The 15,212-nt window shown below is 37.1% G+C and overlaps 1 protein-coding gene across 1 annotated transcript in view; it reads left to right on the top strand.

Annotated features, from left to right (window-relative positions):
• Positions 1-15,212, top strand: part of DIP2C (disco interacting protein 2 homolog C) — a 230,050-nt gene that overhangs the window by 148,770 nt on the left and 66,068 nt on the right. The window contains exons 13-21 of the mRNA XM_034061370.1: positions 93-195; positions 465-529; positions 2,392-2,485; positions 2,603-2,722; positions 3,535-3,649; positions 8,059-8,198; positions 9,730-9,866; positions 12,265-12,473; positions 13,269-13,383. Of these exons, the coding sequence (XP_033917261.1) occupies positions 93-195; positions 465-529; positions 2,392-2,485; positions 2,603-2,722; positions 3,535-3,649; positions 8,059-8,198; positions 9,730-9,866; positions 12,265-12,473; positions 13,269-13,383 (1,098 nt within the window). The remainder of the gene's footprint in view (positions 1-92; positions 196-464; positions 530-2,391; positions 2,486-2,602; positions 2,723-3,534; positions 3,650-8,058; positions 8,199-9,729; positions 9,867-12,264; positions 12,474-13,268; positions 13,384-15,212) is intronic.

The following is a 15,212-nucleotide window of genomic DNA, read 5'->3' as shown; positions in this document are numbered from 1 at the left end:
CACCTACATAAGAAACACTTTAAACATAGCTATTAAATAATGGGAATAGGACAACTATTGTACATTGACTTTCCCTGCTTATTTCTTTTTAGTACAAAACATGTAAAGATGGTAGTGTGCTTGGGGTGACTGTGACAAGGATTGCACTGCTGACACACTGCCAAGCCCTGACCCAGGCATGTGGATACACAGAAGGTACAGAGTTCCCTTCCCTTGCTTCATCCTTAAAATCAAGTATGAATTGTAATTTGTTTCTCATCAGGCTCCTGTCTTATTTTTTACGTAGATCTGTGTCAATGGCTTCTAGATTATAAAAAAAACAACTGATTTTTTTCATTTGTTTTAGAAATACATACACGTTTAAAATAACTCTGTGAGAGGAACAAGAACTTCCTCTGAGTGAGTTTGCCTTGGGTTAATGCCGTGTTCTAAAAAAGAAATTCTCTTGTGTTTTTGTTGGGCAGCTGAAACAATTGTGAATGTATTAGATTTCAAGAAGGATGTTGGTTTATGGCATGGGATTCTTACAGTAAGTATGTTTTTGTATTTTCTGTGAGTATTTGAAAATAAACTAACCTAATGCACTTATTTCTAGCACAAACTGGGATTTCTACAGTTTCTTCTGAGACCATTTTTTTTGCTTTGGAAGCAAAAAATATGTAACTTAAACCCCTTATCTTATGCTAGTGCATTTACCCATAATAAGCACAGTGAAGATGCCAATGTATATTTTATGCATCATGTCAAGTACTCTGGCCCTATTCTTATTCTGATCTTACTGATTCATGATTTTGAGATCAGACTTTGTAGCAGAAACAAATTAAATTAGTACTTGCCTCTGTGAGAATATGTAGCATCCACTGGCATAGCTATATTGCCTCTGACTAGCTTTCTATCAGAACTCCCACGACAGATGGTTTTGCTAACATTAAAGCATTTCTGATAATTTAAATTGCATAAATTGTCTACTTGCTGTTTTAATGTCTTCCTCAGTTGACATCAGAGGTAACTGACATATTTTTAAAAATTGCTTATAAAGGTGTCTTTCTGTGGACTGCTTATCAAGATGTCTGACTACAGTTAGACAAATAATTACTATTTACTGGTCATTTTAAGAACAGATACCAAGTTTTCAAGTGCTACTGCTTGGGGGTCCCCGGATGTATGGATCCTACATGCTGTAGTTCCCAGGGATCTGATATACTTTTCCCATACAGTGTTATCTTGTTCTTAGTATCAAAGGACAGTAATAACACTATGACAGCAGAAACAATCTATTAAGCTTAATGCCAGCAAGTATTCATGTTAAAAAAAACATGTCTGTCACTGATGTTGAAAGCAAACATCTTAACAGAACTTTCCTACGCCTTCCTTTGCTATTAATCTTGGTATGAACTTTGTTTTTTTCATGACCTGCCCATGCTTTTCCTGTACCTACATTTGTACCAGACTGCAAGGAGCACTATCTTTGCAGTTCTACCAGTGTTTAGATGGCTGATCTACTGGGACACTTAACCTTTCTTAAGCCTAAATTTTCCAAGAGAAATACTATGTTTACTTGAGCTGCTGTGACAAGAGACGTGTTGCCCTCAAATGTTTCTAAATGGTAACAGAAATAAAGCAGCAGTTCATTTACATGCTGTTTGCTTAGTAGTAACACTGAGAAATCACTAAAGCAATTCACTGCCTCAGACTAAGAGATTGGGTTTGGATCTATCGTTGTTTTCACTTAGCTACTTTGTCTAAACTTCCTGTGGCTTTTCATGACCTTGTTGAAAATACTGGAATTAACCCACCTGGAGAAGGACTGAAAACTCCTTCATTTCTTTTTTGTTAAAATACATTGATCTTTGCTTAACCTGTGACCCCAATTTCTCTGTCTGCTGTCTTTTGAATTATTTGTGCCCCGCTGCCATTAGTAGTTTTTCAGTCTTCAAAGGAATGGATTTCTTTAGACAGATATGTTTCTGTTCCCTGTCCTTTTTGAGTAAAGAGTCTTCATATATATGGAGATTTAGCAGATTTAGTGATAGTAACCTACATAGCAAATATACAGAAATTGTTCATCCAGTGTTTGGTGGCTTGTTTGTTTTGGGTTTTTTTTTCTGTTTAAAGTGAAATGCTTAGAGTATAACTAGAGACTAAATCTGTTCATTTCTGTGCAGCTTCAAAGTTATGATCTGACTAGTCTGACTCTTTAAACCTTAATCAAAGCATTAGAAAATGGAGGTCTGATTCATCTTAATGTAGATAACTATATAGGAGAAGATAAATGCCAGCATTGACAATATAGCAAGCATAGAATGATTTGTATAGATGCCCCTGCCCATAACACAATATAAGTAATTACCATGATTGTTTACAAAAAACATTTTTCTCATTTGATTTCAGAGTGTCATGAACATGATGCATGTTATAAGTATTCCATACTCCTTAATGAAAGTGAATCCACTGTCATGGATACAAAAAGTCTGTCAATACAAAGGTAAGGAACAAGAATATACAAAAGTATACTTGATAGTTAAAATCAAAAGTACAAATTGGTAATAGAGCTGTATAGCGTTTGTATGGTGTATTAGTAATCTTCCCATTCTTATTGCAGCGAAAGTTGCCTGTGTAAAATCCAGAGACATGCACTGGGCATTGGTGGCACATCGAGATCAGAGAGACATCAACCTTTCCTCACTGCGTATGCTAATTGTGGCTGATGGTGCAAACCCATGTAAGCTATGCTTCTGCAGTCTAGTAGAGAATAGGAAGTGTTTCCTGTCTTGCATTTAAAGTTTCAATCTTCAGTCATCTTAGCTAAAATATTTACAAAGTAAAGGGCTTGTCTTCTGCAAACTCTATGATATTTATGGAAACAGTGATTAATTTTGTATTTTTTTGAATGTATTTTCTTCAGCTAATCGTGAAACAAACTCAATATTCTACATAACCTAAGGTGAAATAAATGCGGTTCTGTGTAACATGACAGTCATGTATAAAGACTGAAATAAATAACCTTGAGCTATAGAAAGGATGAGTACATTTCTTCTGAATGATGTTGTTCAGATGCAGAAGTAACCGAGATTTTTAGGGGAATACTTATATACACTACTCTAGAAAACCACATCTGGATAACTTCATGACAATTAACACCATGAACTGTCTCTCTATGTTATTTAAGACAGCAATGCATAAATGTTCTACTTGTTTGTAGTAGTTTATTTTCAGTTTCTGAATTAAATCTTTAATCTGCCTCATACTAAAACTGTAATAAAATTAGTACTGTAAATCTGGCAGTAATGGTTTTTCTATAGTGACAGGACTTTATGCTCAAAAAATTAGTCTTTATTCCCTGTATGCATACACAACTGTATGTATATATAGTTGCAGCAGCTATGACTTCTTTCCCAGTGGATATGGGTGCTTTTTAAATTGTTTCTCCTGAAAAGCCCTCATATTCAGTAGTGAGTTTGCAGTTTTAATAGTGTCTCTTCAGAAATCAGATTCTTTTTCTCCTCTGATTTTTTTTCATTTTCTTTACCCCAGGGTCTATATCTTCCTGTGATGCATTTCTCAATGTCTTCCAAAGTAAAGGTCTAAGACAGGAGGTCATTTGTCCCTGTGCTAGTTCACCAGAAGCTCTCACTGTGGCTATTCGAAGGTACTGTGTTACACCAGTGGAAATAAACCCACTGTAGAATATATATGATAATTTGGGGGGGGGGATATATTAAATTATCTGCATACTTAACTTCTAAGTGACATTTTTAGTTCTCATTTTGTTTGTCCAAAGAAGACACACGAGAAGAATTTGTAGAATAATAATTTAACCTCAGAGAGCTTTATAATACAGTTCCTGTTTCTGTAACTTTACCTAATTTTAAATGACATAGACTGAAATGCAAAAGCTAATTCTGTAAAAAGAAGTGGGAAAATGCCATCATAAGCCTAAGATTAATTAAAATGTGAGAATCTAAGTGGAATTGCTATCGAGGAAAATCATGCTTTAAAATAGTCTGTTTAAAGAGAATTATGACATTCTGCAAATTGATTTTGGCTGACTGATGCTTATTAACCCTTCGTAGATTCTCAGTAATCACCTAGAAATGTCCTTTGAATCTGAGGGTTTTGTGCCTAGAAATAGAAATTCTCATGATAAGGCTTATGTATGTGAATGTCAGTATGCAGCAGTCATGAGGGCTGTAGCACACACTAAATGGCATAACTGTTGTCTGTTTTGGCAGTATTTTCCAAAAGTTGTACTTTAAACAGCACTTTGTCTTTAAGCTAAAATTCGACAGTCACTTATAGTTGTTTCCCATGTTAAAACATACAGTATAAAAGTGTAAAGAACTGTAACAGCATTAAGTAAAAATACTTCCTGCCACAAAGTTTAAAATATACTGTCCAAGTGAAACTTGACTAGATTTTCAATTAGCTTTCCAACAAAACATATCAGGAAGAAAGACATGATCCCGAGTGTATGGTTTACTTCCAGCCACCTCATTACTAGCTTAAAACATATCCATTAGGGACTTATCCTCTCCAGGTTAGTTGTCTTTTCAGTGAGCTACAGGATCTCAGAAAGCCCTTTATTGAGCTCTGCCAGCCTGTTCTCAGCTTTATACCAAGGAGTACGCTGGTTTTCCTTGCAATGCATTTCCCCAGCACAGGCAGTGCAGACCTTCACTCCCTTGGAATGAGCTCTTGCTTGTAAGCACAGAGAAGAGGTGGATGGGCAGCAGACATCGCTTGTACTGAGCACTGATTAATTGGAAGGGGTTTTCATTTCCTATGCTAGCCCTGGGAAATCTGCACCTGATAGGTTGTGAAGTGAGAGAACTCACTGTATCTCCATATGCAATGGCTGATGTACACTTTCTAGACTTGAACTCTATGCTTGTAGCCATCTGAAGCACTAGAGATTCATTTTCAAATTAACTAGCATTGAGAGCTTATATTAAAAACAAACACAAAACAGTATCAGTAAATGAAATAGTGGATAATTAAAAAAATATATAAAGAAGATATTTTTATCTTCAATGCCTCTCTGTGTAGCAACAGACTAACAGAGCAGTTCTTACTACAGTGAATGTTACTGAACACGTATCTCCTTTTTTTGAAGTGTTTAATGGTAGGATAATACTATCTGAACTTGGGAGCTTTAGTATTTCTCATTTTATTTAAGCCATCTCCACTGACAGTAAAGTTACTATCATACAGGTTCCAAACAGTTACAGCTGAAGTATGCATTAAAATCATTCCCTGCAGAGCACAGATCCAGAGAGCTCCCTGTTAATGCTTCAACTCTTTCAAAATCTATGGTGTATTTCTACTGATCTTCCTACAAGGAAGAGTAAGAAAACGAGTTCTCAATTGAAATATTTTTATAGTTTAGAAAAAGACAGTAATAGACTAATAGGTACTTTAAACTTAGAGCTGAAACATGAAGCCTGATATTTAAAGGAATATGTCATGCAAGTAATTCTTTATGGTATTCCCCTTTGGTTTATTGCATATTAGTCTGAACCCACTTGCTTAAGTGAATGCAAAAATTAAGAACAGGTCTTCTCCCATTTGAATGACTGGCAAAAAATAGTGTTAAAATAGATTGTATCTGAAAATGGTAGTAGTAACTGTTCTCAAAATGCTCTACAGCTACTCAGTATGAACAAATCAGCTTTGAAGTAGATGTACATTGTCCCTCTGTCAAGGTTAAGGAAACTAAAGGTGTAGGTTTGTCTGGAGGTTTAAGCTACATGTACTTTGTATATGAAGTAGGGGGTTTATACCTTTGTTCAGTTGCACCTACCTTAATCAAAGGCTTTCTCTTTGTCTAGCAAGCAGTCTTACAGAATTCCAAATCCAGTATTAGAAATATTGAATTAGTAAAGAAAATAAAAAATGTGAACTTTAAACTAAATTGTAAATACATTGGAATGGGATTATTTATATCTCATCTTCTTTCCAAGTGATTTCTCTCCTTCTCTTTGGCAGATGCTTGTTTTAGGGTTGTTCCCATGTGAATATCATACACAGAACAAAATTAGATACCATGTAATGAAGAATTGTTGATGACAGGATGCTTTCTAAGAGGATGTATAGGTGCTTAGGTCGTCACTTCACTCCTCTGTCCTGCTCCTCTGACTGTATTCCCTTGTGGTGTCAGGTAGCTGGTTTCCTGCAAGAAGAGACTCAAGCATGTTAACTGGTGTCTCATTCAAGGACCCACCTCAGACTACCAGGATACCAGAAGTGCCCTGAAATAGTTCTGAAATGCCTGTGGACCCTGTCACTCCTTGGCTCCGACTCTTTCCTTCTGCACACCTACTTCCACTTCACAATGCTTCGATTGCACACTAACCTGGCCATAGTGGCTATCTCAGCCCAGGCCACAGCTCTATTGACAAGTCCCCCAGCATGATCCTGTCAGGCCATGTGCCTCCAGCTTCCCTCCCTAGCACCCCTGTCCTGTACACAGCCAGTGTTTTTCCAAGCTGTGCCAGCTTTTCTTTTTAGCAGTCTTTGAATGTGATATGAAACAGAAGAAAATGTATGTGCTGAAAGTCTAGATGGCCTCAGCTCCTAGAGATTGTGAGAAGTTGTGTTTATCTGCAGGAGACCTTGCTTCTCATGAGCAGTAAAATGTGTTTTGGGGAGGAAGGATGAGAGGAAGTTGATCAATAATGTCACTGAAAGTTCCTTTTACATAATGGGAATGCTTTTTATCACAGCTGCTTGTTTACTAGGACCATTTGTTATACTCTAATGTGTTTTCGAGTGTACCCACATCCTCCTTTGTTGACAATGTCATTTGAGAAATATGCCTCATAAAACCTATTAATTGAAATTTATAGTGCTGATCACTGCAAGGCTTACATGAGCATGATTGGTTAAACCCCATCTAGTATTTCAAGAACAACAGAGGAGAAATGTCATATGGAAAGACATTATCTGTTAAAAATTAGTTGTGTTATGATGGAGTATTGAGGAAGAATGCAGAATCTTGAACTAAATATTGTCTGGTTTATCCATCTTGCTGGATCCAGGCTGCTCTGCGTAGATGCATTAGCAACGCTCAGATCAGTATCACGTTATCTTCTGGTTTTGCATTTGCAATTGCAGGATAGTATAAGAATCTTTCCACACATGAAAAGCCCTGACATGTTCTCCTGACTTAATAACTTGTCTACGTCAGCATTCATTTGCTAAAGCCACACTCTACATATGAGTAATTGTATCCACTGATAAAGCAGGTAGTTTTATACTGAAACAAGTTGACAGACAGCTTGTACTGATGCTGTGAATTATATGTGTTGGCAGTAAATCTGAGTAAACTGAGGTGTTATAAAGAGGCTGCATCCACAACATTTTGACCATGACTGACTGTTTTAATTTTCATGTAGTAAATTAGAATATGAAGAATTCAATTCACTAAAAAGGTGAAGTCCATTTAAGTACATTGAAATGGTGAAGTATTCTTGTGTCCACAGATACTTGGCAGTGAGTCTATTACATCCTAACTTCTTCTGTTTAGTAATTTTAAATGCTTAAGTATTGGGAGTAAGAAGTCATATCTGCGATTCAGACACAGCATTCTAATATTGGCTTTGATACTGGTGTGCTATAGTTACACTTTTAGTCTGGCAGATGAGTTTGGTTTCCTAGTTCCAGGTTGCTTCAAAATTGGTCAAGTTGTCTAGTGATTGTTTCCAAATATTTAGAGTGAGTTTCTGTCCATGTCATCTGCACTGCCTTTCAGTATTTTTAAAATAAGGCAAAAAAATCTTTACTTGAGTAGTTGAGCAAGCTTTCTAAATCTATCTGAAAATTAAATGCAAGCTGTTTGGGGTAAATGTTAGGTGTTACTTTCATCTCTGCAGCCCCATATATGTGGGTGGCTGCTGAATGGGAATGTTGATAGACATAATTACTTGAAAACCAGGATTCTGTCAGGTCTGGTAGGGGAAAAAAGCAGGTGAAATTTTAAACTGGAGTATTTGCAACAGCAGTCCCTTAAGAATAAGTAAATGCTTACACCTGCCTCACGGATATAACACATGGTTGCAGGCCAACAGATGACAGCAATCAGCCACCAGGAAGAGGAGTTCTGTCTATGCATGGTCTCACTTATGGAGTGATTCGAGTGGACTCTGAAGAAAAGCTTTCTGTTCTGACTGTCCAGGATGTTGGCTTAGTGATGCCAGGAGGTAAGGAACTTTCTTTGAAACTCACTATGATTCAGCAGTTTACATAATTAGCTGTATAAAGTCATAGGTTGGCATTCTTTGCTGTAAGACAACAAGCTCTGGGATTAGAACATGCAAACTTGAAAAACATTCTAATCCAAAAGCACTGCCTTGTAAAACTTCATGGTTTGGAAATCCCAAGATTTCTTCTGTTTTACTGCAGTGGTTGCCTGTACTTTTGTTTAAACAGCCAGCCACTGCATCATAACATCCATTCCTTAACTGTTAGACACTAGCAGAGAAAACAAGAAAGTTAGAGTACAGTGTCTGGAGGCTATAAATAGACTTGGTAGAGAAAGTTTTCATAACCTAGGCTAAGGATCAACAAAATTACTATCTGAAGGCTTGCAGAATGTTTTTCCAAAGATCTTGTGCTGTCACCCAGTTATTAGAAAGAGGAAGTATGACTGAACAGTTCATGTTGATAATTCAGATTTAAACCATGAACATGAACATGAAGATATGACTTTTTATAAGAGAGCTAGATTTTAAGTGAGATGTTCTAAAGACTAGGGCAGGATAATACCATACTTTTTCATAGGAGAGTATCTGTTATACACCAGAGGAATAAAACATAATGATGTATCTTATAAAATTTGAGTTGAATGCTTAAAGGAAGGTAAGATTGGTTGTTATGATATTAGGTGTTATTACAGAAGTGCCATCTTGCACTTCATACTACATTCTGGTCATTTTAATAAAAGTGCATGCTCCTGTTTCCTCAGTGAGAGAAAGGGCATTCAAGATTCTTTACACTTGTACTTAAAAGAGATGCTGATTCATTTCTGGTCTCCCTTGTTCGTCATATCCTCTTTCCAACTGCAAAATCTACACATGCTGAACTCAGACTCCAGAGGTTATAGCTAAAGTAGAATACATGATTCTTATTCACATGGCTGACACATAAAATAGTACTTCTTCCTCAGACCAGTGCTTTCTAATCCCTCCCGTTTAGCTCCTGCTGCCTCTGCAGTCCCATAAGACTCATGAGAGTGAGTATGAGCTCTGATAAATTCTTAGTAAAACAACTGTAGTAGTCTGCTAGAATATCTTGATATGGTGTTACTTGCTACTTTGTAAGAGGTGGATTTCCTGATTCCCAGCCTCTCTGGCTGTAGTATTATTATCAAGAACTCCATTAGGGTGTTTCATTTAGCACTGGCTGCAGCAGATCTGGTCTTCAGTATGCAACACTGGGAATGCAATCACATTTCACAGCAATATTACAGATCAACTGAAATTTTAGAAAGCAAGGTAAATTAGGGGTTTTTATCATTATAAAGAGTGAATTTACATAAAGATCTTTACATTCTTTGTTTAAATACTATTTATACTGTAAATAACATTTCATAATGTTCAGTACCTTAATGTCTGAGAAAGCGGTTCAGTCAACATACAATTTATCTGTTTATGTCAAAGTGTTTCCCACTGCATTTATATTATTCCTTAGTTCATTTCATAATGTTTTTAAAGTCCTTTGCTCTCCCTATAGCTATAATGTGTTCAGTGAAGCCAGATGGAATTCCTCAGCTCTGTAAAACAGATGAAATAGGAGAACTTTGTGTATGTGCTATTGCAACCGGTACATCGTATTATGGACTCTCAGGCATGACCAAAAATACTTTTGAGGTAAGCTGACCAAAAAAATGCTATATAAAATCTTTCATTTAAAACTTTTTCTATTTCAGGATAATGTTTGACAGAAAATACTGATAGTAATAGTATCAGAATACTAGTAATAATCAATGTCTGTGGCTTGGGACCTATACTCTAGCCAGATAATATGCACTGAAGCCCATTTCATTAAGTGCAATAGTAGATCTTTATGTGGGTTTAGTTTTAGCTCTGAAGGGCTTTTACTTTAATTTTGAAAGAAGATACCAGGGACTGAAACAATCAGAAAGAAAGTAGGAAGAAAGAAAAAGTTCAAAAGGTAATACTGTACAAATCTACAAGCTAGCATATGAAGAATTTGATTGTTGCAAACAGTAGGAAGGTTGCTGGGTATCTTTAAAAAGCAGTTTCCAACATTTCCACAATGCAGCCAGGTTTGAAGGTTTGCATTTATATGGAATCCTGACAGATGTAGTCTTCAAGAGGTATCTGAATAGAAGAAATACCTTTTCCTCATTAATCCCCACCTGCTTTTGTTTGAATTGCCTTAGGCAAAAGCATTTCTGCTCTGTGGAATCTGTTTTCCAGTAGGTTTCAGCTCCAGTGCAGATAGCTGTATTGATAGATCTGTTGTACCTACTTACTTGTTACCATTAACTTCTGCTGAAGCCACCATGAAAGGCTGAACAAATCAGAAAAATATTGAAAAAAGTTGAGCTGAGATTTTTACTAAATTCTGATCCATTTTTAATATTTGAAGAAAAGTTAAGAAAAATACATCTACATTTCCCTTAACAAATACTCTGACATTACCATTTTTCATAGGCCAAACATGGCTACTGTCTCCTACAAAATGCAAATCTGAACATTGTAAACACTATACATTAAGGAATTAATGGAGGTTAGTTGATATTATTCTCCATCCTGCTATTGAAGCCAGGAATCCTACTATGCTATTGTGATCTGAAATCTGTTGATAGCTGATTGCTGTGTGACAAGTACAATTGGCAATATCCAGGGTGAATTATAATCCTGGATTTGCTGTATTTCAGGGTAGGAAGGTACTTACATTCATTTTCTAGTACTTGCTGTAATTGCATGATCATTCATAATTCAGAACTGGGTTTAACTGCAGTTTAACAGCATATCTAAGACTGATTAAAACTTATTCCTAATGATAAGCTGATAAATTGCCATTAGGTGAGTCAGACCCTTCACTTTTAAAGTTAAGCATGTTTTTAGGAGCCCTCTCCAAGTGGGCCTCTTTTCTGTTTTACTGTGTAATTCATGTTGCAGGTATTAGAGAGTCAAAGTTTTGTGTTCCTGAAATCAATTATGGCTGAGGATTTGTAAGTATTAAATCTGTTCTGAAGAGTCACCCATGGGCATCTGGCAGCAGAATTTGATCTTTCTTTTTAGATAAGCCTTGAAGGACACTATATAACCATGGTCTTCCACTTGCCATTGTCTTAAATAACTTGCCTTTAAACTAGCAGTGCAAAGAAGCAATGACAGAAAGTGTTGTTTTGTCAGAATGCGCTCAGAGTAGCTCTCATGCCAGAAGGATAACACTGTATTAGTTAGGATAGGAAAAACGGGAGAAATCTCTCCTGTGAAAGTCACATATGTGTCTGGTGTTCAAACATTTAGAAAGGCTCCCTATAGGGCTCTATTTTCACTGTTAGACATGCTATGGAAGACATTATCACTGGTATTGTGAGGACTTAATTGACCTTAGCTAAAAACATGGTCAGCTGCATGAGTTGTTAATGTGCAGTACCTTAAAATAGCTTCACTTCTGCCCTGCATGTTTCTCTATATTGTGCTGGAAATGATCATGAGGTACTGAAAAGAACCTCAGTTGTAATGTTTACCATTTAATCTCTCAGTAATCTATACATAACACCTCAGGTTAGCTGCACTCTGCACAGCATTTTGTTTTATTCAATACTGTTCATGGTAATTTTTTTTAAGGTCATAAATGATTTGCAGAGCCATGGCTAAGGGAAAATATGTATAATACACAGTGGGATTGAACCTAGAATCATAGAATCATACCATAGTTTGGGTTGGAAGAGACCTTCAGAGGTCATCTAGCCCAATCCCTTTGCAATGAGCAGGGACATCATAACTAGGTCAGGTTGCCCAGAACCACATCCAGCCTGGCCTTGTGTGTATCCAGGGATGGCATATCCAACACCTCTCTGGGCAACCTGAAGTGAGGTACTAAAAATTACACACACTAGTCTAGAAGTTTCCTGACACTCCCTTTATGGTAAGTGAAGAGTAAAGAGCATCAGCAGTGACCTATTTACTTCATTCCAGAAGAGCTGTCTGAGAGAGCATGCCTGAAATATTTCACAGCATAATCTCTGTGCTGAGAATTGAAGACCTGTGTTTCTCTGTCTTCCAGGTGTTTCCTATGACCAGTTCTGGTGGCCCTATCACTGAATATCCTTTTATAAGGACTGGGCTACTAGGGTTTATAGGACCAGGTGGACTTGTCTTTGTTATCGGCAAAATGGATGGTTTGATGGTTGTCAGTGGAAGAAGACATAATGCTGATGACATTGTAGCAACAGCGTTGGCTGTTGAACCAATGAAATTTGTCTACAGGGGAAGGTTTGATCCTTTTTTTTTCTTTTATTATGTATAAATTCTCCTTTTTTCTTAGACCAGCTGTAACTGACCCAAAATGCTTTCAGAAAACAGTGCCTAATCTGCACTGTGATTTCTCTCCATTGCCATTTAGATTGCTAGAAAGCAGAGGGAAGCCTTAGAGTGTTGAGTCACACTTTGGATACCAAGGTCTGAAACTATGAGTATTAAAATTTCCAGTTAAACAACTGGTTAATTCTCAAGGTGATGACTCAACAGGATCCTTTCCATCTGAGTTGAGCATTTCCAATATGTTTAACACTTGAGTTCTTGAACATGACAGCAGTTCCTTGTGTGACCTTCCTGACGGTCTGAAACTGAGTGGGAGACTCAGTTATGAAGAGCCTAACACAGGAACATGCACTCATACTTGGTCACATGGCAGACCTCTCACAAAATGATGTTACAATTACTTACTTCTAAGATGGGGCCAGAGAAGGTGCTTTTGCTGACTGTGAGGTAACAGCTTAACATCAGCCTAGGTGTGACCCAAACTTAGTGCTTTTCCTATTCCAAGAAAGTTCACTTCTCCAACCCTGCTGTGACATTATGCCTGTACTTATATGATTCTAGAACGAAGTCCCCTATTTCTTCTCCAGAATTTATTCAAAACTCTTCTTGTTGCTTTTCCCCCATAAATAAAATACTTCGATGCTCCAGTTATATGAGTAATAAATAACAAAATAATTATTAGAAAACTTAGAATGTTTTTTTCATCTGTCCTGGCACTAAATACTCTTCTCTCCGTCTCTTCTATAGAATAGCAGTGTTTTCAGTGAGTGTGCTGCACGATGAAAGGATAGTTATTGTTGCTGAGCAAAGGCCAGATTCCACAGAGGAAGACAGTTTTCAATGGATGAGTAGAGTTCTTCAGGTAACAATCTTTATGTATGTTTGGGAACTCTTTTTTCTTGCTTTATATTCTTTTAATGGATCTTTCAGGCCAACAAAGTAACTAACATTTGTCTTTATAATTCTAAGTTCACTTTCAGTTGCATTTGCACCTAATGAGCACAAAATTAGTTTCTTCTGAGTGACAGTTCCTATCTGAGCCACACATACCCTGAGAGTGATCCTTTCCCTAATCAAAATGCTATAAAAAACTAAGGATGAGTTGAAGTAATAGCAAGAAGAGAGTAGTGTATGGTTTGTAAGGTAATAGTTATTAGTTACTTAAAAAGGATAATGAATTAATGACTGCGTCAAAAGTATATGTATCTGAGCTAGATCTCCAGATGCATTTTTGTAATCATCTGGGGATGACTAAAATCATTCTGGGAGAGAATTATGTGTCTCTAGCGCACCATGTTTATAGCTAAAATAAACTGAATGAAACACAGCCTACAATTACTGATTTCTCTCCACTGAAATGAAGTGACTGATTAGCTCAGATCTAGGTTATCTGCATAGAAGACACCTGTTGCAAGTAATCCAGTTCCAGCTGTCTGGTGGATCATGCACCGCACCTAGCACTGTGATGAAATCCACCTTTGTGGTGGTGTTTCACAGTTTGGTAAGACACAAGCTCCCAGATATTAAAAAATCCAGATCTTCTCCATACACGTAGCATTTATGTTAAGGCAGCATCATTACCATAGTCAAAGTTTTTCAACTCTAGTGTCCACATGCAAAAAAAAAAAAGATACTTTAGATAGCAATCATCTTCCATCTCCTCTGTCTCCATGGTTAAGCCAATCCTCACTTAAAAGTAATAGGTTTAGTGCAGGTGTAGTCAAATTAAGTCTGTTGCAACCCTGTGAAATGGTCTCAGCTCTGTCTACAGTTGATCACCTGTTACTTCACTTTCCTACCTTCATTTCTGTTCTTCCTCAAGGACTCTTCTCAGGTAAATATATTGCAAACATTTTTTTGCTTTACCCAAGAGCCAAAGAAGAAAAGATCCCACACAATTCAGGCAAGGTGTTTTTATTCATTATTGCTTTGTACTGAATAAGAAAGGAAATCTGTCTACTGTATCCTTGAAGAAAATGAACAAATAAGCTTTCATCATCTCAAGACAGTTTTACCTTTTCTCTTGATTTAAAAGATAGCCACATTTCATACAGCTAGAGGCATCCCATATTCACAGTAGATCTCAATTATTGCCAAGAAAAGAACCTCTAGCTTGTCCGTCACACAGAAAGCCTTTGAAGCATCCTGTAGCACCTAGGGCTACTACTGTAGAAGGAAAGGCTTTTGGATTACCCATGCTTTGGTAATTTTTATGAGATAGCAAGCTCCTAAAACAAAGGTTGAAACTCTGGATTTACACTAATCCTGTTTTGGTAGCTGAGCACTTCTGTGGCTTTTACAGAAATCATGTCTTACACCATCGTAGTAAGTAGAATTCAGCACTGAACACTGTGAAAGTACTGTGTCAAGTTGCTCCTGCCCTAAGTCAGTTTAGTTATTCTGAGTGTGATCAAGTCAGAGCACCATCTGAGAATGGTAGGCCATGTATCAAAGTATACATATGCATGGCTGTCTTCATCACCTATGTGTGAAGTCTTCAACTGTGCCATGTCTCACTTTGTGAACAAGAAGTTTTGGTTCCACTTCAGTTGAGAGCATAGATGGAGTGCAGAAGCCAGGAGCATGTGAGATTCTTAGTTCCTCCTTCCCAAACAGAGTTTTAATGACAGATGTCAGGAAGTGATAACCAGTTGTATCTGAATCGTCTGCTAGTGGTGAGCAACATAACGA

This window comes from Melopsittacus undulatus, chromosome 1 (genome assembly GCF_012275295.1).
Source record: "Melopsittacus undulatus isolate bMelUnd1 chromosome 1, bMelUnd1.mat.Z, whole genome shotgun sequence".
In the NCBI taxonomy this organism is placed as follows: domain Eukaryota; kingdom Metazoa; phylum Chordata; class Aves; order Psittaciformes; family Psittaculidae; genus Melopsittacus; species Melopsittacus undulatus.
The sequence above is the reverse complement of the archived record's forward strand: the minus strand, read 5'-3'. Positions and strand labels throughout refer to the sequence as shown.